Source organism: Chiloscyllium plagiosum, unplaced genomic scaffold, assembly GCF_037043375.1.
Source record: "Chiloscyllium plagiosum isolate Xiang-an unplaced genomic scaffold, Cpla_swu_hap1 HiC_scaffold_2, whole genome shotgun sequence".
Taxonomy (NCBI): domain Eukaryota; kingdom Metazoa; phylum Chordata; class Chondrichthyes; order Orectolobiformes; family Hemiscylliidae; genus Chiloscyllium; species Chiloscyllium plagiosum.
The window spans coordinates 807,566-826,350 of record NW_028270140.1 but is presented as its reverse complement, the minus strand read 5'-3'; the positions used below and the strand labels follow the sequence as shown (position 1 = coordinate 826,350).

Here is an 18,785-nt window from a genome sequence, read left to right as displayed (position 1 = left end):
AGAGCCTCCTCTGCCATTGCAGAGGGGAGGGGCAGTCAGCTTCAAGCAAAGCCCTCAGATGCAGACAGCTGCTGTTCATCACCTGCAGTGGCAAAAGAGGTTCTGAATAATTTGGATGAAGGAACTGAGGGCATTGTTGCCAAGTTTACAAATGACCCAAACATTTGGGCAGGGACAGGTAGTGCCAAGGATATGGGAAGGCCTCATCAACTGAGCATGCAAGGTGATCCTCCATGTCATCACCCATAAGCTCTCTCTGCAAGGCCAATCTATACAGCACAAGCCAATCATTCCGAAGATATAATCTGGGCTATACTGCAAGTGCCAGCAAAGTGATCAAAATAACAAAATCTCATATTGGACAGACACCTGGGGTTCTATCTCTGGTTGCCTTGCAGGCAGGTCTCATAGTCTATCTCTCTCTGATTGAGAGCGAGGACGGCTGATGGACATCATAAGCCATCTCATTAATGGATGGCCCTTGCCTCCTATTGACAGTCCATTAAAATCAAACTGATTACAGCTGATGGATTAAACATTTATGAAAAACTCTTATTTAATGTGATAAATATATTTCATCTGTATCAATAAAGCTGCAATGAGGTCAGCCAGATGGACCTCATGGAAAATGAGCTCTCTGAATGGGGCTGTTAATCTGATCCAATCAGGAAGCCCTGGCTGACAGATATAAACAGGAGTGGGGAGGGGCAGGGGCTTGCTGGGTCTGTATTGTCTGCACTTTTGTATGTAACGGTATTGTCTAATGTACAAATGTCATTGTCACTGTCTTGTCATATGTGGAACTGGGATTTGAGGTTTGTCCTCCTCTCCCTGTAAAATGGTTGAACGGTAGGGTTCGGGGCCTAGCTTTGCTGCTCCTCTCCCTTGTAAAATTGCTGTCTCTTGTGTACAGCTGTTAATGTTTTTTGTAAACTGTTTTGTAATTTGTTTAATAAAATATATATCAACAGGAGTGTCAGGGGTTCTGTTCCAGCCTCTGTGGAGTTATTTCACAAGAAAACAAAGGAAAATACTTACATTCTAAAACATTGTTTTTTGTTGCTGACATATGGAAAAGTTTACAATTGTAATTAAACAAATGAATTGCAGTAAAAACGTGAGCAATAACTTTGTTTTGTAAAACTAATGCTTTAGGTTGCATATGGTCTCATATTGCCAATGGCACCAAAAGGGAAATTTTTAACCAAAGGTGTCTAGCTTTACATATTCCCTTATGAGCAGATTTTGCATTTTATTGTACATAAATAGATTTTGGTTTGTATTTTGAACTAATTAATGTTTGTGCGGGTCTCACCTTGCCCTTGCAGCTGATTGTTGTGAGACAAGTTGGAGAAATGTTACAGTGTTATGCATATGCTCGAAGTGCAATTTGGAAGCAGAATCTAGAGGCTGTGGGAATCATATCTCCAGACCTGACTTGCCAACATTGGTTACTGTCAATAGAATAAGGAATCTCACAGCTTGCAAGCTTGAATAGTTCAGGATTTAAGCACTAGGAGGGTGTATAGTGCAAGACCAGTTATCGTAAATCTGGGCAAAGCTCCCACAGAACACTTACCAGTTTGAACAAATAGATTACAGATGGCCTTGGGGAAGTACTAGGAAATTAGCATCCCTTTCCTCAGGCTCACTTCACAGCTAAAGGAAGTATGCAGTAACATGATAAACATAAAGATCTCATCACCCTATCAATCAGATGCATGACCACAAAATCATAGTGTCTATTTCTTTTATAATTATTTTTCCCCAGGATGTGGGTGTCACTGGGTGGGCCAACATTTATTTCCCATCCCTAATTGCCCTTATGATGGTCCAGTAGTAGTGAGCCACTAGCCTGAACACTGACTGCAGTCCACAGGGAGTACATAGCATTACAATGCTGGTAGGAAGGGAGTTTGAGAATTTTGACCTGGTAACACAGAGAATGTGGAGGAGGTTCCAAGCCAGGATGGTATGTGGCTTGGAGGGGAATTTGCAAATGTGATTTCACCATTCATCTGCTGCCCTTGTCCTTCTAGATGGTTGAACCTGAGTTTGGAAGGCGCCTTGGTGAGTTCTTGGAGCACATCTTATAGTGGTACACACTGCTGTCACTGTGAGTTAGTGATGTAGGGAGTAAGTTTTAATGTGGATGAGATGCTTTGTTCTGAGAGATGTTAAGCTACTTGAGTGTTGTTAGAGCAGCAGTCAACCAGGTAAGTGGGAAATATTCCATCACATTCCTGAGTTGTACCTCATAGATGGTAGATGGCAATTTTAACTACTTGCCCAATTGGTTCAACTGGTCATCAATGTTAAGTTCCTCCTTAAATATTCTTAATAAACTGATATGTAATGACCATAATAAAATGGGTGAAGGTATTTCAGTAAAAAAAACTTGTTTAATTTTCCATAGAAAATTGGCTGTGATGGCATGTTAGATTCCTCAGCCAGAGAAGATCATTGTGGAGTGTGCAACGGGAATGGAAAATCATGTAAAGTTATAAAAGGAGACTTTAATCACACGAGAGGGGCAGGTATGTTGTTTTGTTCTGTGAATGTAAAATGTTTTGTGGACTGTCGAATTATTTGCTACTGCTGTGTATGCACGTTGTGTGCAAGATCTCTGCACAATTATTGGAGCAAATTCTGAAACTGTGTATCAACAATGTACTGTCAGTTTTTCAGGTATCCAGCACTAATAACAAGAGCCTGCATTTCTATAGAACCTCTCTAATAGTAACATGACCCAAAGGGCTTCACAGGAGTGTAATCTACCAAAAAAGGACATTAGACAAGTGGTCGGATGGATGTTTCAATGACTCTCTTAAGAGACAGAGTCAGGGAGGAACAGGGAGGAAATTCAAGAGCTTACAGCCCAGGAAAACCGAAAACATGGCCCAGTGAAGATGAGAAGCAGGCATGAAGGAGGCAAGTATTGGAGGAATGTAGAGTTCTCAGAGAGTAGAAGAGGTTACTGAGGTAAAGAAGGGCAAAGCTGTGAAGAAATGTGCACACTAAGATGAAAATTTTAAAATCAAAGCTATAATGGATTTTGTAGAAAGATGAGCAGTGGAGTGGGGGGCGGGAGGTAAGAGCAGGGCTGGTGTGACTTAGAATATGGGTAGCAGAAGTTTGAATAAGCTAAAGTCTATAGAGGGTGAAAGGTGGTAACCAGCTGTAAGAGCATTAATGATGTCAAGTGTGAGGGCAGCATGTGCAGATCTGAGAGTTTCAAAAGCAAATGGATTGATGCAGAGCAGAGGTGAGTCATGTTAAAGAGGGAGAAGTTGGCAAACTTTGTGATGGAGTAAATAGGAAGTTCATAGATCTAAACTCTGAGGTGATGTGAACTAATGTTTTCAGCCCAAGACACGAATCCAACGTTGGATGTTGCTCTTGACAGTATATTTGCAATATGCATCTGCTCCCCTTGCTTGTAACATCCAGATGATATCTCTTGAAGTGAAGTAAAATTCTTTGCAGATGCTTTTGATCAGATAGCAACAGCTTGTCATCAGACTCAACTATCACTTCACCTCTTCCAGGTCACTGTTAATGAAAATGTTCACAAGCAAAATCAATGGCCAAGTGCTGTTCTCAACCTGAGCTTTGTGTTTGTGTTAGTACCATGAATGGTGAAACCAGTTGAGTTTGCTGCAATAGGGTTGCTTCAAAGCTGGTCTCACTAATATCACCCTGCAGGCTAACTTCTTCATTTACATTGTGGTATTTCAGCCCTGACGACTCCATCACGACTTGCTGGATTTATTGAATGCTGTTCCTTATTCTGTAACCATTGAATGTATTTGGCCATTATTTGGCGTAACAGTTCACACTCCAATGATAGGTTAGGCAACAATGTTGACAAATAGTTAACAAATTCAACAAATCATGGCACAGCTTTTACATCTGTTCATCGCTGCATAACTACTACTGCTTTCACCATTGTTGGAGAGACAAGCAAGACCATTTGCTGTTAGTAAATGCCCTCCTGTGTACTTGATATCCTCATTTACAATTTTTTCTTCTTCGACTTCAAGTTCACCTGGTGAGATCTGTCAAGCAGTCTTAGTAGATTTTGATTGTGATCAGCAATGGCTTTGTCCATTGTATTTCTACATTCAAAAACTAGCAGATCATCCACTATCTCCAATCCAGAAAGATCACAAACAGTCTTGTGTTGTTGACATGGATAAGCTGTGGACCAGTGGAAATGCCAATTGCTGTATACAACTATCTGTACTTCCTGAAGAGCATCCAAAATGTGGATAAATGGTTGTTGCTTTAATCTAGCCACACTTGGCACTAAATATCCTTTACATCTTCAATGGTAAAGATTTTTGCCTTTTCAAATTGAGCCAAAAATTCCTTCAGTGTTTTGCATAGGGTAATGCAACCTATTTAAGGCTTTATTGATATTCTATTGCTCAATGCATACTCTCAGGTTTCCAGTTTGTTACCCTGTGACCATGCTGTTGATCCATTCTATAGGAATTGTCACGTTCTTGATTGCTGTTTGTTTTTCAATTATTCTCTCTTGTCTTTCAGGCTGACCTCAAGGTCAGCTGGAACTCTCCTCAGTTGATGCTGAACTAATCTTGCATTATCATCTATTTAGAGATTATATTCTCCTTCAAGACATCTTAACCTTGTCATTCATCAGAATCTTCAGTTGCTGTACCTGTCTATCATGATTCTTTGTAGCTATGCACTTGTGTGCAAAATGATTCAATGAACTGTTGTAAAAACATTTGTTTCCCCATTCTGAATATGCCTTCATTTTTGCACTGTTGTTTTCTGCAGTAATTGCATCCTGTCACTTGTGCGTGATTGTTATGCCCTGGGTGCCTAGCATAACTGTCAGCACTATGCAAGACCTGGATCAGTCCACTATGAATATACTCAACCTGTGGATTCACAACTTCAACAGGTCCATTGCTCTTCTGAATGCAGATTTGGCTTCTCCTAGTCAGTTTTAGATCTCTTATTCCTAATACGTTCCTGTCTCTAATTAGCTCATTCTTCAATTGTACAAACTCACAGATGTTGGGAAGCTGAGTTGATGTTACATATAGGCTGTAGACTTTTTATCATTTTGTTCCCTGGTATTAAATACATACCATTCATATATACACATGTTCTACATTTATACCTGCATAAGAGAAAGCGAGAAAGCTTTCTCATAAAAAAGTTCCTATGAAGTTCAACTCATTGAATCCTCTTTCATCTAAGAGTGTTTAATGCTATACTTTTCCAAGCAGGTTTAACTTGACATTCTATTTGAACTGTATGACACTTTTGATTTACACACATTCCCCACAAAGCATGAATCAGGTTCTCCAGGGTCATTTGTTTAATGAGTAACTCAAATTCATTACTTCATGTCATGCTTTTCAATTGTAGTATACTGTCAAAATGATCGCTTATTATGATTTTTAGCTGAAATGCTGTGGTCTTCTGTAATAATGGATAAAATGCTAGGTCATAGAAACTATTAGACTAGATTCAATAATTACTTGATCATTGCAGCACTTACCCTCCTGTATTTCTTAATGTGGATTGCTACATTTCACTGAACAATTCTTTTAACTTGCAAAGAATATACTTCACTAAATTGTGCAAAGTTGCTAGTAAAGATTTTAGGACAGATTGTTCTGCTCCAAGGCACAGCAATTACAGGAAATATTGGTGTGAAGAGCGTGTACCTGGAAGGGAACCTGGCTTAACCATTTCAGTTATTATGCTTAGAAAATCTGCTCCAGTATATTTTTGTGATGTACTATTTTTTTAATCCAAATGAATTTTTTTATAACATTGATACTAAGTCTTGAATTAATAAGTATTCCAGGCCAATTTTACCCACCATCTTTGTATTAATGTGAGGCAAGTTTGAATGTAAATCAGAATGAAAGTGGCAGTGTGACTTAGGAGGTAGAGTAAGGAAATTGATTTTGGACTAGATTGAAATTGTGAAGAACGAGATAGTCTTTTGGTACATAATCTTGTATCATTGTTAATATATTTCCAAATCCAGGTAAAGCCACATTTACAAATACCTGGATGATTGAATGGATTTCTTGGGAAGGACTTAAACTTAATATGAAATCTTTTTAAAAGTCGGAGAAAGGGAGTACTGTCACTCAGGCTCACTAAAGTTGATTGATTTCTGTAGCAGTGTTCTGCACAACAGTGCAAATGTGCAAGATAAAAACACCTCATCCTGGCTGTGGAAATTGGATGTACACTGCGATACCACCCAACATTGTAATTATGCTGGCAGTGTTGGATTGCAGTCACTGACCACATAGGTATCAGTCACTGACCAGCATCAATAATATAAATTGGATGTGAACTCCCAAAAACCAATGGCTGAGAATTGCGGTGTTGCTAAAATTTTCAGAATCAAACCTGACTCCATTGCCACTACAAACCCATTGCCATGCTGAATAGGTGCATGTGGCCAACCTGTCTTCAGGAGGTGGCTTGGTACTTAATTATTTGAATGAGGCAGGCAGCCTCCAGGTTCTTCAACCGAAAGTTGTTGTTTTCCAGGTGTCTGGAAACCCCAAACGTGAGGGGAGATGGAGGATGGGAAATTGCTGGGAAAACTCAGCAAGTCAGGTACCATTTGTGGAAAGAGAAACAGAGCAAACGTTTCGGGTCCAGTGACCCTTTTTCAGAACTCACTGAGGGAGATGAGAGATGCCTCAGGGAAATGGTCAGTATTTTTACAGCACTGCTTGTGGGCCAAGAACAGCAAATATATCCTCTTTGTTTGATTCCAACCCTGCCCACCCGTATCAACTGATCTCCTCCATCAAGCTCTGGTGTCAACAAATCAGAATGCTCCATGAGGTTGAATTGGAACCCTACCTTCCCAGCTCTGAATAATCCTCTGCTGGAGATTGGAATCAAAACCCCTTCCATGCTTCTGGTAGCAGCTGCCTATCTCTTCCTACTTCTTGCTCCAGCGTCTTTCTCATTCAACTGGAATCACATCTATCATGTCAGGACAATGTGTGGGAAAATCCAAACACAGCCACTCTTCCCTACTCCCAACCCCCTCACCCCAGAGCAACTTACAAAACCTTCCACTGCCAAATTCAGAATCTATGATGCAGTTATTCTAAAGTGTAGGTCAATTTGTTGTCTTGGTGAGTAATGTTACCATCCCCTTGTAGGTTGTGTACCTATTTCAGTGTTGAAACTTTATTGCTGGAACAGCACAGCAGGTCAGGCAGCATCCAGGGAACAGGAGATTCGACGTTTCGGGCACAGGCCCTTCTTCAGGAATGAGCAGAGAGTGTTCAGCAGGGGAAGATAAAAGGTAGGGAGGAGGGACTTGGAGGAGGGGAGTTGGAAATGTGATAGGTGGAAAGAGGTCAAGGTGAGGGTGATAGGTCGGAGTAGGATGGAGGCGGAGAGGTCAAGAAGAAGACTGCAGGTCAGGAAGGCGGTGCCGGGCTGGAGGGATTCGGCTGAGACAAGGTGGGGGGAGGGGGGATGAAGAAACTGGTGAAGTCCAAGTTCATCCCCTGTGGTTGGAGGGTTCCCAGTCGGAAGATAAGACGCTCCTCCTCCGACCGTCGGGTTGTTGTGGTTTGGCGGTGGATGAGTCCAATGACCTGCATATCCTCGGTGGAGTGGGAGGGGGAGTTGAAATGCTGTGCTACAGGTTGGTTGGGTTGGGTATTTCCCTCCCCTCCCCTATCAGCTTTCCGTAGAGACCACTCCCTCCGCGACTCCCTTGTCAGATCCACACCCCCCACCGACCCAACCTCCACTCCCGGCACCTTCCCTTGCAACCGCAGGAGGTGCAACACTTGCGCCCACACCTCCCCCCTCACTTCTCTCCAAGGCCCCAAAGGAAACTTCCATATCCGCCACAGATTCACCTGCACCTCCACCCACATCATCTACTGCATCCGCTGCAGCCGGTGTGGCCTCCTCTATATTGGGGAGACAGGCCGCCTACTTGCGGAGCGATTCAGAGAGCACCTCTGGGCCACCCGGACGAACCAACCCAACCAACCTGTAGCACAGCATTTCAACTCCCCCTCCCACTCCACCGAGGATATGCAGGTCATTGGACTCATCCACCGCCAAACCACAACAACCCGACGGTCGGAGGAGGAGCGTCTTATCTTCCGACTGGGAACCCTCCAACCGCAGGGGATGAACTTGGACTTCACCAGTTTCTTCATCCCCCCTCCCCCCACCTTGTCTCAGCCGGATCCCTCCAGCCCGGCACCGCCTTCCTGACCTGCAGTCTTCTTCTTGACCTCTCCGCCTCCATCCTACTCCGACCTATCACCCTCACCTTGACCTCTTTCCACCTATCACATTTCCAACGCCCCTCCTCCAAGTCCCTCCTCCCTACCTTTTATCTTCCCCTGCTGAACACTCTCTGCTCATTCCTGAAGAAGGGCCTGTGCCCGAAACGTCGAATCTCCTGTTCCCTGGATGCTGCCTGACCTGCTGTGCTGTTCCAGCAATAAAGTTTCAACTTTGATCTCCAGCATCTGCAGACCTCACTTTCTCCTACCTATTTCAGTGATTTGTTTTAGAAAACCATTTTATATCAGTAAATATTTATTATTCTAATTAACTTAGAATTGTCTGTTAAATTATTCTTTCAAAACAGAATCTTTCTCAGTAAAACATGGATCCTCTTTCTATTTTATTGGAGGATAATTTCACATAAATGCGAGGTGCTGCATTTCGGGAAAGCAAATCTTAGCAGGACTTACATACTTAATGGTAAGGTCCTGGGGAGTGTTACTGAACAAAGAGACCTTGCAGTGCAGGTTCAAAGCTACTTGAAAGTGGAGTTGCAGGTAGATAGGATAGTGAAGAAGACATTTGGTATGCTTTCCTTTATTGGTCAGAGTATTGAGTACAGGACATTGGTTAGGCCACTGTTGGAATATTGCATGCAATTCTGGTCTCCTTCTTATCGGAAAGATGTTGTAAAACTTGAAAGGGTTCAGAAAAGATTTCCAAAGATGTTGCCAGGGTTGGAAGATTTGAGCTACAGGAGAAGCTGAACAGGCTGGGGCTGTTTTCCTTGGAGCGTCGGAGGCTGAGGAGTGATCTTATAGAGGTTTATAAAATTATGAGGCGCCTGGATAGGGTAAGTAGACAAAGTCTTTTCCCTGGGATCGGGGAGTCCAGGACTAGAGGGCATAGGTTTAGGATGAGAGGGGAAAGATATAAAAGAGACCTAAGGGGCAACGTTTTTACTCAGAGGGTGGTACGTGTATGGAATGAGCTGCCAGAGGAAGTGGTGGAGACTGGTACAGTTGCAACATTTAAAAGGCATTTGGATGGGTATATGAATCGGAAGGGTTTGGAGGGATATGGGCCGGGTGCTGGCAGGTAGGTCTAGATTGGGTTGGAATATCTGATCGGCATGGACGGGTTGGATTGAAGGGTCTGTTTCAATACTGTGCATCTCTCTGACTCTATGACTCTAACTGACATTTCAATGATGTCAGTGATAAACATATTATTGTTACTTTAACAGATTTTTTTAAAACTAAATACTACACAATATGTCAAGGAAGCATGGAAAGGAATTTGAGCAGTTTTTTTGTTGTAGGACTCTTCAGGGAGAGATCCCTGACATTGACATTTCACCTGTCAGCTGTTTGTTAATCATTGAAAATGCAGGTGATTAGCTTGCATATGATATTGTGAGGCTTGGAGCCAATAATTGTATTGTGATAGAGAGATGTTTGAGTAGACATCCCAGATAATGTACCCCGCCAGACAGCCCAGGAACCAGGCATGGGCTGAGATTGTCTCGGGTAAGGATAAGACTCCTCATGACTTCCACTATTATCATCAGTTTATTTAATTCCTCTGATAGTGGAGATCTTTGCAACAACATCAAATATGATGCAGTCCAATGCCTTTTGAGATGCCCCTGTGGGTATCCCTGGGATGAGGATTAACTTCATATAAACGTTGGCCACCAGAAATGTCAAGTGAATGGCATGTTTCACCTCCTCTGAGATCACAGGGTTTATGAGTGAGTATGAGCAGAGACTCTCACATTGCAGGAAGCACTGAGTGTGTCCCAGGGGTTCCTTCACACCATCATTGACAACAAGGTGCATTCTTTACACTTTATGGCAACTGACATTTGAAACCACGTACATGACACTGGTTTTATTGCTGACAGAACAAGGAAAGTGGTATAAGTTATTGAACAAAATCAAGGATCTCTCCATTGTGAGGACACAAGCTCTGGTCAGGTGTAAATCGCTTGTCATTGATAAGTGATTCGATATTTCAGGCTGTGCTGGATGTGTTAGCTCAAGCACCTCAGACTGACATCTAGACTACATCTTTCACGCTGGCTCAGAGGAGCTATGCTGAACTGAATTAAATGATCCCTGACGATCATGGTAGGATGACAAAATCTCCATGACCATAGATTATGACTGGCATCTCCCTGAGCAGTTGGAGCACCTTACATTCTCTCACTCGACCTCCAGTTCCTTCTGCTCCCTCACCTCCTGAACCTCTTCTTCCTCCAATGAGCAATCTTCTCTCAGAGTCTCGCTGTCCTTAATGTCCACAATTCTCTGCAGGATGTGTTATGGGAACACAGCAGATCACCATAATGACCAAAACACTTTGAGGGGATGATCGAGTGGTATTATCATGAAGCTATTTGTCCAAAGACCCTGCTAATATTCTGTGATCCAGGTTCAAATCCCACAGTGACATATGGTTGAATTTGAATTCAATAAAATTTGCCTCTTTAAAACATTTGTGCGATGTGGGCATCACTGGCTGGACCAGCATTTATTGCCTGTCCCTGGTTGCCCCTTGAGAAGGTGGTGGTGAGCTGCCTTCTTGAACCACTGCAGTCCACCTGCTTTGGGTTGACCCACAATGCCCTTAGGGAGGGAATGCCAGGATTTCAACCCAACGACATTGAAGGAACACATATATATTTCCAAAGCAGGATGGTGAGTGGCTTGGTGTTCCCATGTATCTACTGCTCTTGTCTTTCTAGATGGAAGTGATTGTCGGTTTGGAAGGTGCTGTCTTAAGGATCTTTGTTGAATTTCTGCAGTGTATCTTGTAGATAGTACACACTGCTGCTACTGAGCATGGTGGTGGAGGGAGTGGATGCTTGTGAATGTGGTGCCAACCAAATGGGCTGCTTTGTCCTGGATGTTATTGAGTGTTATTGGGGCATTACACTCCTGACTTGAGCCTTGCAGATAGTGGACAGGCTTTGGGGAGTCAGAAAATGAGTTACTCACTGCAGTATTCCTAGCCTCTGACCTGCTCTTGTTGCCACTGTGTTTATGTGGCAGTCAAACCTCCTCCCCAGGTACTGTGAGGGTTATGGTGGGAGTTAAGCATTAGGGAGTTGACAGGCACAAGGATCATGGGGGGAATTAGTGAGTACAGAGTCAGAGTTGAAGTTGATGAGTGCAAGAGTCAGGAAGAGCACATCAGTGAACCTGAGGGTCACAGACAGAGTTGGTGAGGGTCACGGTCAGAAAAGGAAGTGGGAAGGTGACTAGCAACAGGTGGGAGATAAGTAGTAGGTGTTGGTAAAAGTATGGGGCAAGTTGTTTCAGGAATATAAAGGCTTTTAGTGTTAAAATTATAGTTTAGCAACTTGGCTTAACCTTGTTCTGTATTCCGGATGGGAAACTGATTATTGGTTAACACACTTCCATTTAGCAGCCCCTTGGTTTAAAACACATCAAGAGTGTTACATGAGAAATAATTGTATAAATGCAAGTTGTTCAGAAACTCAGTTCAATGAGCAGACTGGATATTTGTGTTATAACATGCTTCACTAGCCCTGCTTGAATTTATGTGGTAGCAAATGGGCAGACTATTCATTAAATACTAAATGGTTTGGATATTGAAGTATATGTTAATCAATTAAAATTTCCAATGATATATTACAGCAAACTAGTCAAATCATGATTAAATGGACCATATGCAATCTAACCTCAGGTCTCAGTAAGAAATTAATCTTTAGGGTATATGCTTCATAATGTAACACAGATGGGATGTTTCATTGCTGCTTTCTGGCTTGGGTAGACTTCAGGTTATCACCACTGTGTACATGAGTCTGATCTTTACTGCTTGATTCCCAGCAGGATAATTGCCAACTTGATGCATAATGCAAACATGAGTTATTTGAAAAGTAACCACAACTGGGACTGAAAGCATTTTTAGACTTTAAATTGTTAGCTGGTGTAGTAAAGTGCACTTGACAGAAGTGAGAATTAAATCTGCTGAGATAGAAGAGTTATCATTTAAAACTCAAAATATATAGAAGTGTCTGTAGGTAGTTAATACAATGACATTAACATAACATAAGCAAAAATAAATTTTGCATGTGATAGGTGAAATAAATTGTTATAGTTCATAGAAGTACATTGACTAAATCAATGCTCACCACAGCTACATCACATCTAGAAGACTTGCACAAAAGGAAAAGGGCAGTGGACTTTATGGAGTTTGGCACAGGTGGTTCTTTCATTCTTGAACTGAGATGTAATATCTTATAATTGCCAAATATTTGCACATAATCACCATATTACAGATACACAATCCTTTATCTGAAATCCTTGGGGCCAGTTGTTTTTCAGAATTCGGAATTTTCGGATTTCAGAGTAAATGATACTGTCACAGTGAAATAAAAGAATCTTATCGAACAGCAGACCCATGTGTGACTAGTACCAGCGCTGCGATACAGTTGATGCCTGCCAATGCTGGGCCATGCCGCCACATCGCATCTGAATGACACGGGTCGAATGGGTGTGGAGTTGGGTCACCTGTTCGCACGTCAAACAACCTTGTTATACAGAAAAACATTTCACAAAAACCTTCAGATTTTGGACCTTTTCGGATTTTGGAATTTCGGATGAAGGATTGTATACCCATACTTTCGTTAAAACACACCATACAGATCCATTTCTGTTGTCACAATCTGAAACCATAAGACAAAGGAGCAAAGTTAGGCCATTCAACCCATCGAGTCTGCTCCATCATTCAATCCAAGGTAGACAGGCAGGAGACTGGAAGAACACAGCAAGCCAGGCAGCATCAGGAGGTGGACAAGTCGGCTATAACCCTTCTTCAGGACTGGGGGTGGGTGTGAAGGGAGCTGCAGATAAAGGAGGAGGTGGGGGCAGGGTGGTGAAGTGGGGATAGGTGGAGACAGCTAAAGGTTGGCCAATGGGAGGAATGAATCTGTTTGGTGGCAGAGAACATTGGAAGGGAGGGGGAGGGGCTGGGAAGGAAGTCAGGGGATGTGGAGGGAGGTTATTTGAGTTTGGAGAACTTAATGTTGAGTCTTCTGGAGTGTAGACTGCCCAGGTGGAAGATCAGTGTTGTTCCTCCAATAGGGACTGTGGTTTGATTTGGCAATGGACAAGGCCAAGGATGGTCATGTCAGAAAGGGAATGGTTGGGGGAATTGAAATGGGTGGTGACGGAGAGGTCTGGTCAGCCCCTGTGTGCCGGCTGTGATGCTTAGTGAACCATTCCCTAAGTTTACATTTGGTCTCCCTGATATAGAGATGACCACGTTGAGAGCACCTGATGCGGTAAACTAGTTTGGAAGAAAGGCAGGTAACCTCTGTCACACCTGGAAGGACTGTTTGAGGCCCTGGATGGTTGTGACGAGGGTTGGTGTACCGGCAGGTTTTGCATCTTTTCCGGTTGCAGGGGAAGGTACCTGCAGTTTGGTGGTGGGAGTGGAGTGAACCAAGGACTGTACGAGGGATTGGTCCTTACGGAAGGCAAAGAGGGGTGGGAGGGGGAGATGTTCCTGGTGGTGGGGTCTATTTGGAGTTGGTGGAAGTGTTTGAGGATGATGCGTTGGACGCGAAGACTGGTGGGGTGGTAGGTGAGGACAAGGGGAACCCTGTCTTTATTGTGATAGGGGGGTTTAGAGTGATGGAACAGGGAATGGAGGTGGTGAGGTGGAGGGCTGTCTGGATGACAGAGGGAGGAAAAGCACGTTGATCAAAATAGGTGGACACCTGGAATGCTCGTGAGTAGAATGTCTCCTCATCCGAGCGGAGGCAGAGGAATTTGGAGAACAGGATGCAGCTCTTTCAATCGTGGCTGATATGTTTCTCAACACCATTTTCCTGCCTTCTTCCTGTAACTCTTGATTCACTTACTAATCAAGAACCTTTTCATCTCTGTCTTAAAGACACTCAATAACTTGGCACCCACAACTTCCTGCAGCAATGAGCACCACAGTTTCACCACCTTCTAGATGAAGAAATTCCTCTTAGTCTCAGTTATAAAGAGTTGTCCCTTGATTCTGAGGCTGTGCCCTCAGGCCCTAGTTTTATCCACTTAGTGGAAACATCTCCACATCCACTCTATCCAGCCCTCTCAGTATTTTGTAAGTATTGATCAGATCCACTCTCATCCTTCAAATTTCCATTGAGTACCCACCCACATTCCTCAACCACTCTTCATATGACAAGTTCCTCATCCCTGGGATCATAATTGCAAATATCCTCTGGATCCTCTCCAATGCCAGCACATCCTTCCTTCCAAATGCAGCCTAACCAGAGCCTTATGCAGCTTCAGCAGTACATTCCTGCTCTTGTATTCTAGTCTCTCAAAATGAATGCTAACATTGTATTTGCTTTCCTTATTGCCAACTGAGTCTGCACCCATACCCCTACATTTACCCCTTTAACCTAACACTACGGGCAATTTAGCATGGCCAATTCACCTGACCCGCACATCTTTGGACTGTGGGAGGAAACCGGAGCACCCGGAGGAAACCCACGCAGACACGGGGAGAATGTGCAAACTCCACACAGTCAGTTGCCTGAGTCGGGAATTGAACCCGGGTCTCTGGCGCTGTGAGGCAGCAGTGCTAACCACTGTGCCACCGTGCCGCCCACAAATGGGGTGCTTCTTTGGAAAACTTCTAGGCTGCTGGAAGTTTATAACTGCCAATATGAAAAATAATTGCAGTAAATTTTCCAGCCTGCCTGTATAGTTTGCCTGTGCTTTTTGTTTAAAACAAGTTAGAATTAGAAATTAGTATACAGTTTTGTGGATGAACATGAACCTATTAAAAGCTTCTTTTCTATTCATAAGGACTGAAAAATAAATAGAAAGCTACTTATTTTGTACCTTAGTAGAATTCCATAGCATTCTAGTAACTATAGGCCGGTGAGTCTCACTTCTGTTGTGGGCAAAGTCTTAGAGAAAATTGTAAGGGATAGGATTTATGAAAATCTGGATAGGAATAATGTGATCAAGGATAGTCAGCATGGTTTTGTGAAGGGCAGGTCGTGCCTCACAAACCTTATTGAATTCTTTGAGAAGGTGACTAAGGAGGTAGACGAGGGTAAAGCGGTAGATGTGGTGTATATGGATTTTAGTAAGGCGTTTGATAAGGTTCCCCATGGTAGACTACTGCAAAAAATACGGAGGTATGGCATTGAGGGTGAGTTGGAGGTTTGGATTAGGAATTGGCTGGCTGGAAGAAGACAGGGTAGTAGGTGATGGTAAAGGTTCATCTTGGAGTGCTGTCACTAGCAGTGTTCCGCAAGGATCTGTTTTGGGACCATTGCTGTTTGTCATTTTTATAAATGACCTGGAGGAGGGGCTAGAAGGTTGGGTGAGTAAGTTTGAGGATGATACGAAAGTCGGAGGAGTTGTTGACAGTGAGGAAGAATGTGGCAGGTTACAGCAGGATATAGAGAAGCTGCAGAACTGGGCAGAAAGGTGGCAAATGGAGTTCAATGTAGCTAAGTGTGAGGTGATTCACTTTGGTAAGAGTAATAAAAAGATGGGGTACTGGGCTAATGGTCAGATACTTGGTAGTGTGGATGAGCAGAGGGATCTTGGTGTCCATGTACACAGATCTTTGAAAGTTGCCACCCAGGTAAATAGTGCGGTGAAGAAGGCATATGGCGTACTGGCTTTTATTGGTAGAGGAATTGAGTTCCGGAGTCCTGAGGTCATGTTGCAGTTGTATAAGACTCTGGTGCGGCCACATCTGGAGTATTGTGTGCAGTATTGTGTGGAGGCACTGGAACGGGTGCAGAGGAGGTTTACCAGGATGTTGCCTGGTATGGTAGGAAGATCGTATGAGGAAAGGCTGAGGCACTTGGGGTTGTTTTCATTGGAGAAAAGAAGGTTTAGGGGTGACTTGATAGAGGTGTACAAGATGATTAGGGATTTAGATAGGGTCGACAGTGAGAACCTTTTTCCACGTATGGAGTCAGCTATTACAAGGGGGCATAGCTTTAAATTAAGGGCGGGTAGGTATAGGACAGATGTTAGGGGTAGGTTCTTTACTCAGCGAGTCGTGAGTTCATGGAATGCCCTGCCAGTAGCAGTAGTGGACTCTCCCTCTTTATGGGCATTTAAATGGGCATTGGATAGGCATATGGAGGATAGTGGGCTAGTATAGGTTAGGTGAGTTTTGAACGGCGCAACATTGAGGGCCAAAGGGCTGTACTGCGCTGTATTCTTCTATGTTCTATGTTCTAATAGTTTTACTGTGTGCTCATTCAGCAAAGTAATTGAATAAAACAAGATTTTTTTTGGTTGTCAACATGAGTTTTTGTTCATCAGTGTGATGAATTTTATATTGGGAATCAGAACACGTGTGTGGATATATTTACATGTAGCATTTAACTCATACAAGATCAATTGACACTGCCACCTGGTGTGGAATCAGATGGATGAGAACTGAGACTTACTTCGGGACATTTCCCCATAAATGTGACATTTTCCCAGTTGTAACAAGCATCAAACTATGTATAAATCAATTTGAGGAAACAATAATGAAAATAAAAAGTTTATTCCTGAACTGATGACCAATTAACATGAAAAACCTTCTGGCAGGTACTGGCAGCTGCCCACACAGGCTGATCCCTGGATTCAGTTGTTTTCATTTTTACTTGACTGATAAACCTTATTTACAGGAATGTTTGATGGATGTCTGTGAAATTCAATTGCAGGATGTTTGCACAGAACTTCAAAGAGAGGAGCTTCCCTATCATCCTTTGCCCCTTTGTTTAAGTGTCCAAAGTGTTGGTGATCTATATCAAATTTCAACTGAAAAGAAAATCCTGTCATGATGGCAGCTGCAAAGCAACTATGTGCTAATTACCAGTTTCCTTCTTGGCTCGACAATGTAGATTTAATTTTAAGAGAGATCTACAGTTCAAATGAACTGGGCTCATGTTTGCCTCAGGGTATGTGCAGACAAGTCTTCTGTCATTGTTTCCGAGAATGCTCCCCATCATTTCAGAGCTTTGGAGGTGAAGAGTGAAGCTAATTTCAAAAACAGAGACTTTGATCAAAAACTGCAAAGACTGTTGTTCCAGCCTTCCTCTGGAACATTCCAAAGGCCAGTGTGACAATAAGGTGGTGTACTTGGTCCTTTTTTATAAAGAAGAAAGGTTGAGACAGAGGTGCCAAGATACTTCAAAGCTTCTAAAATCAACAACTTGTGAGGTCTTGGGTCTTCTTTCCAAAGATGGGACAACAGAAGTTGCCTGAATGGATGGGGTCAAGATCCCACAGGGGGATCTCTCCACCCTGGAGGCTTTCTGCCTCTATTCCTGATGAAGGGCTTTTGCCCAAAACGTTGATTTTCCTGCTCCCCAGATGCTGCCTGACCTGCTGTACTTTTCCAGGACCACTCTGATCTAAACTCTGGTTTCCAGCATCTGCAGTCCTCACTTTTGCCTTCAAGATCCCACAGGACCAAGATTTTCAGTTTTACTTTTTCAGTAGTTGCTTCTGGGGCCATGAAGCTGGATGTGGAAGCTGCTTTTCCTTGCTCTCCAAAGTCAAATGACACCAGATTATAGTCCAACAGTTTTATTTGAATCTTACTGAATACAGGGAGAATTAGCCATTTGAATACAGAACTGGCTCAAAGGTAGAAGACAGAGGGTGGTGGTGGAGGGTTGTTTTTCAGACTGGAGGCCTGTGACCAGTGGAGTGCCACAAGGATCGGTGCTGGGTCCACTACTTGTCGTCATTTATTTCAATCATTTGGATGTGAGCATAAGAGGTATAGTTAATAAGTTTGCAGATGACAACAAAATTGAAGGTGTAGTGGACAGTGAAGAAGGTTACGTCAGATTACAACAGGATCTTGACTAGAGTCTAGGTTAGAGTGGTGCTGGAAAAGCACAGCGGGTCAGGCAGCATCCGAGGAGTAGGAAAATCAACGTTTTGGGCAAAAGTTCTTCATCAGGAATAAAGGCAGGTGCCTGCAGAGTTGAGAAATAAATGAGAGGAGGGTGGGGGTGGGGAGAAAGTAGCATAGAGTATAATAGGTGATAGGTCAGAGAGGAGGGTGGGGGAAGGTAGCAAAGAGTACAATGGGTAAATGGGGGTGGTGATGAAGGTGATAGATCAGAGAGGAGCTTGGAGTGGATAGATGGAAAGGAAGATTGGCAGGTGGGACAGGTCATGGGGATAGTGTTGAGCTGGAAGGTTGGAACTGGGGTGAGGTGGGGAAAAGGGAAATGAGGAAATTGGTGAAGTCCACATTGAAGCCCTGGGGTTGAAGTTTCCGAGGCAGAAGATGAGGCGTTCTTCCTCCAGGCGTCGGGTGGTGAGGAAGCGGCGGTGGAGGAGGCCCAGGACCTCCATGTCCTCGGCAGAGTGGGAGGAGGAGTTGAAATGTTGGGCCACAGGGCGGTTGGGTTGATTGGTGCGGGTGTCCCAGAGATGTTCCCTAAAGCGCTCTGCGAGGAGGCGCCCAGTCTCCCCAATGTACAGGAGACC

The 18,785-nt window shown here is 43.4% G+C and overlaps 1 protein-coding gene across 3 annotated transcripts in view; it reads left to right on the top strand.

Moving 5' to 3' along the window:
- The window catches only part of LOC122563838 (A disintegrin and metalloproteinase with thrombospondin motifs 19-like), a 567,067-nt gene that overhangs the window by 385,218 nt on the left and 163,064 nt on the right, over positions 1-18,785 (top strand). For all 3 annotated transcript variants that reach the window (XM_087994240.1, XM_087994230.1, XM_087994226.1), the window contains one exon: positions 2,417-2,537. In XM_087994240.1, the coding sequence (XP_087850366.1) occupies positions 2,417-2,537 (121 nt within the window). The remainder of the gene's footprint in view (positions 1-2,416; positions 2,538-18,785) is intronic.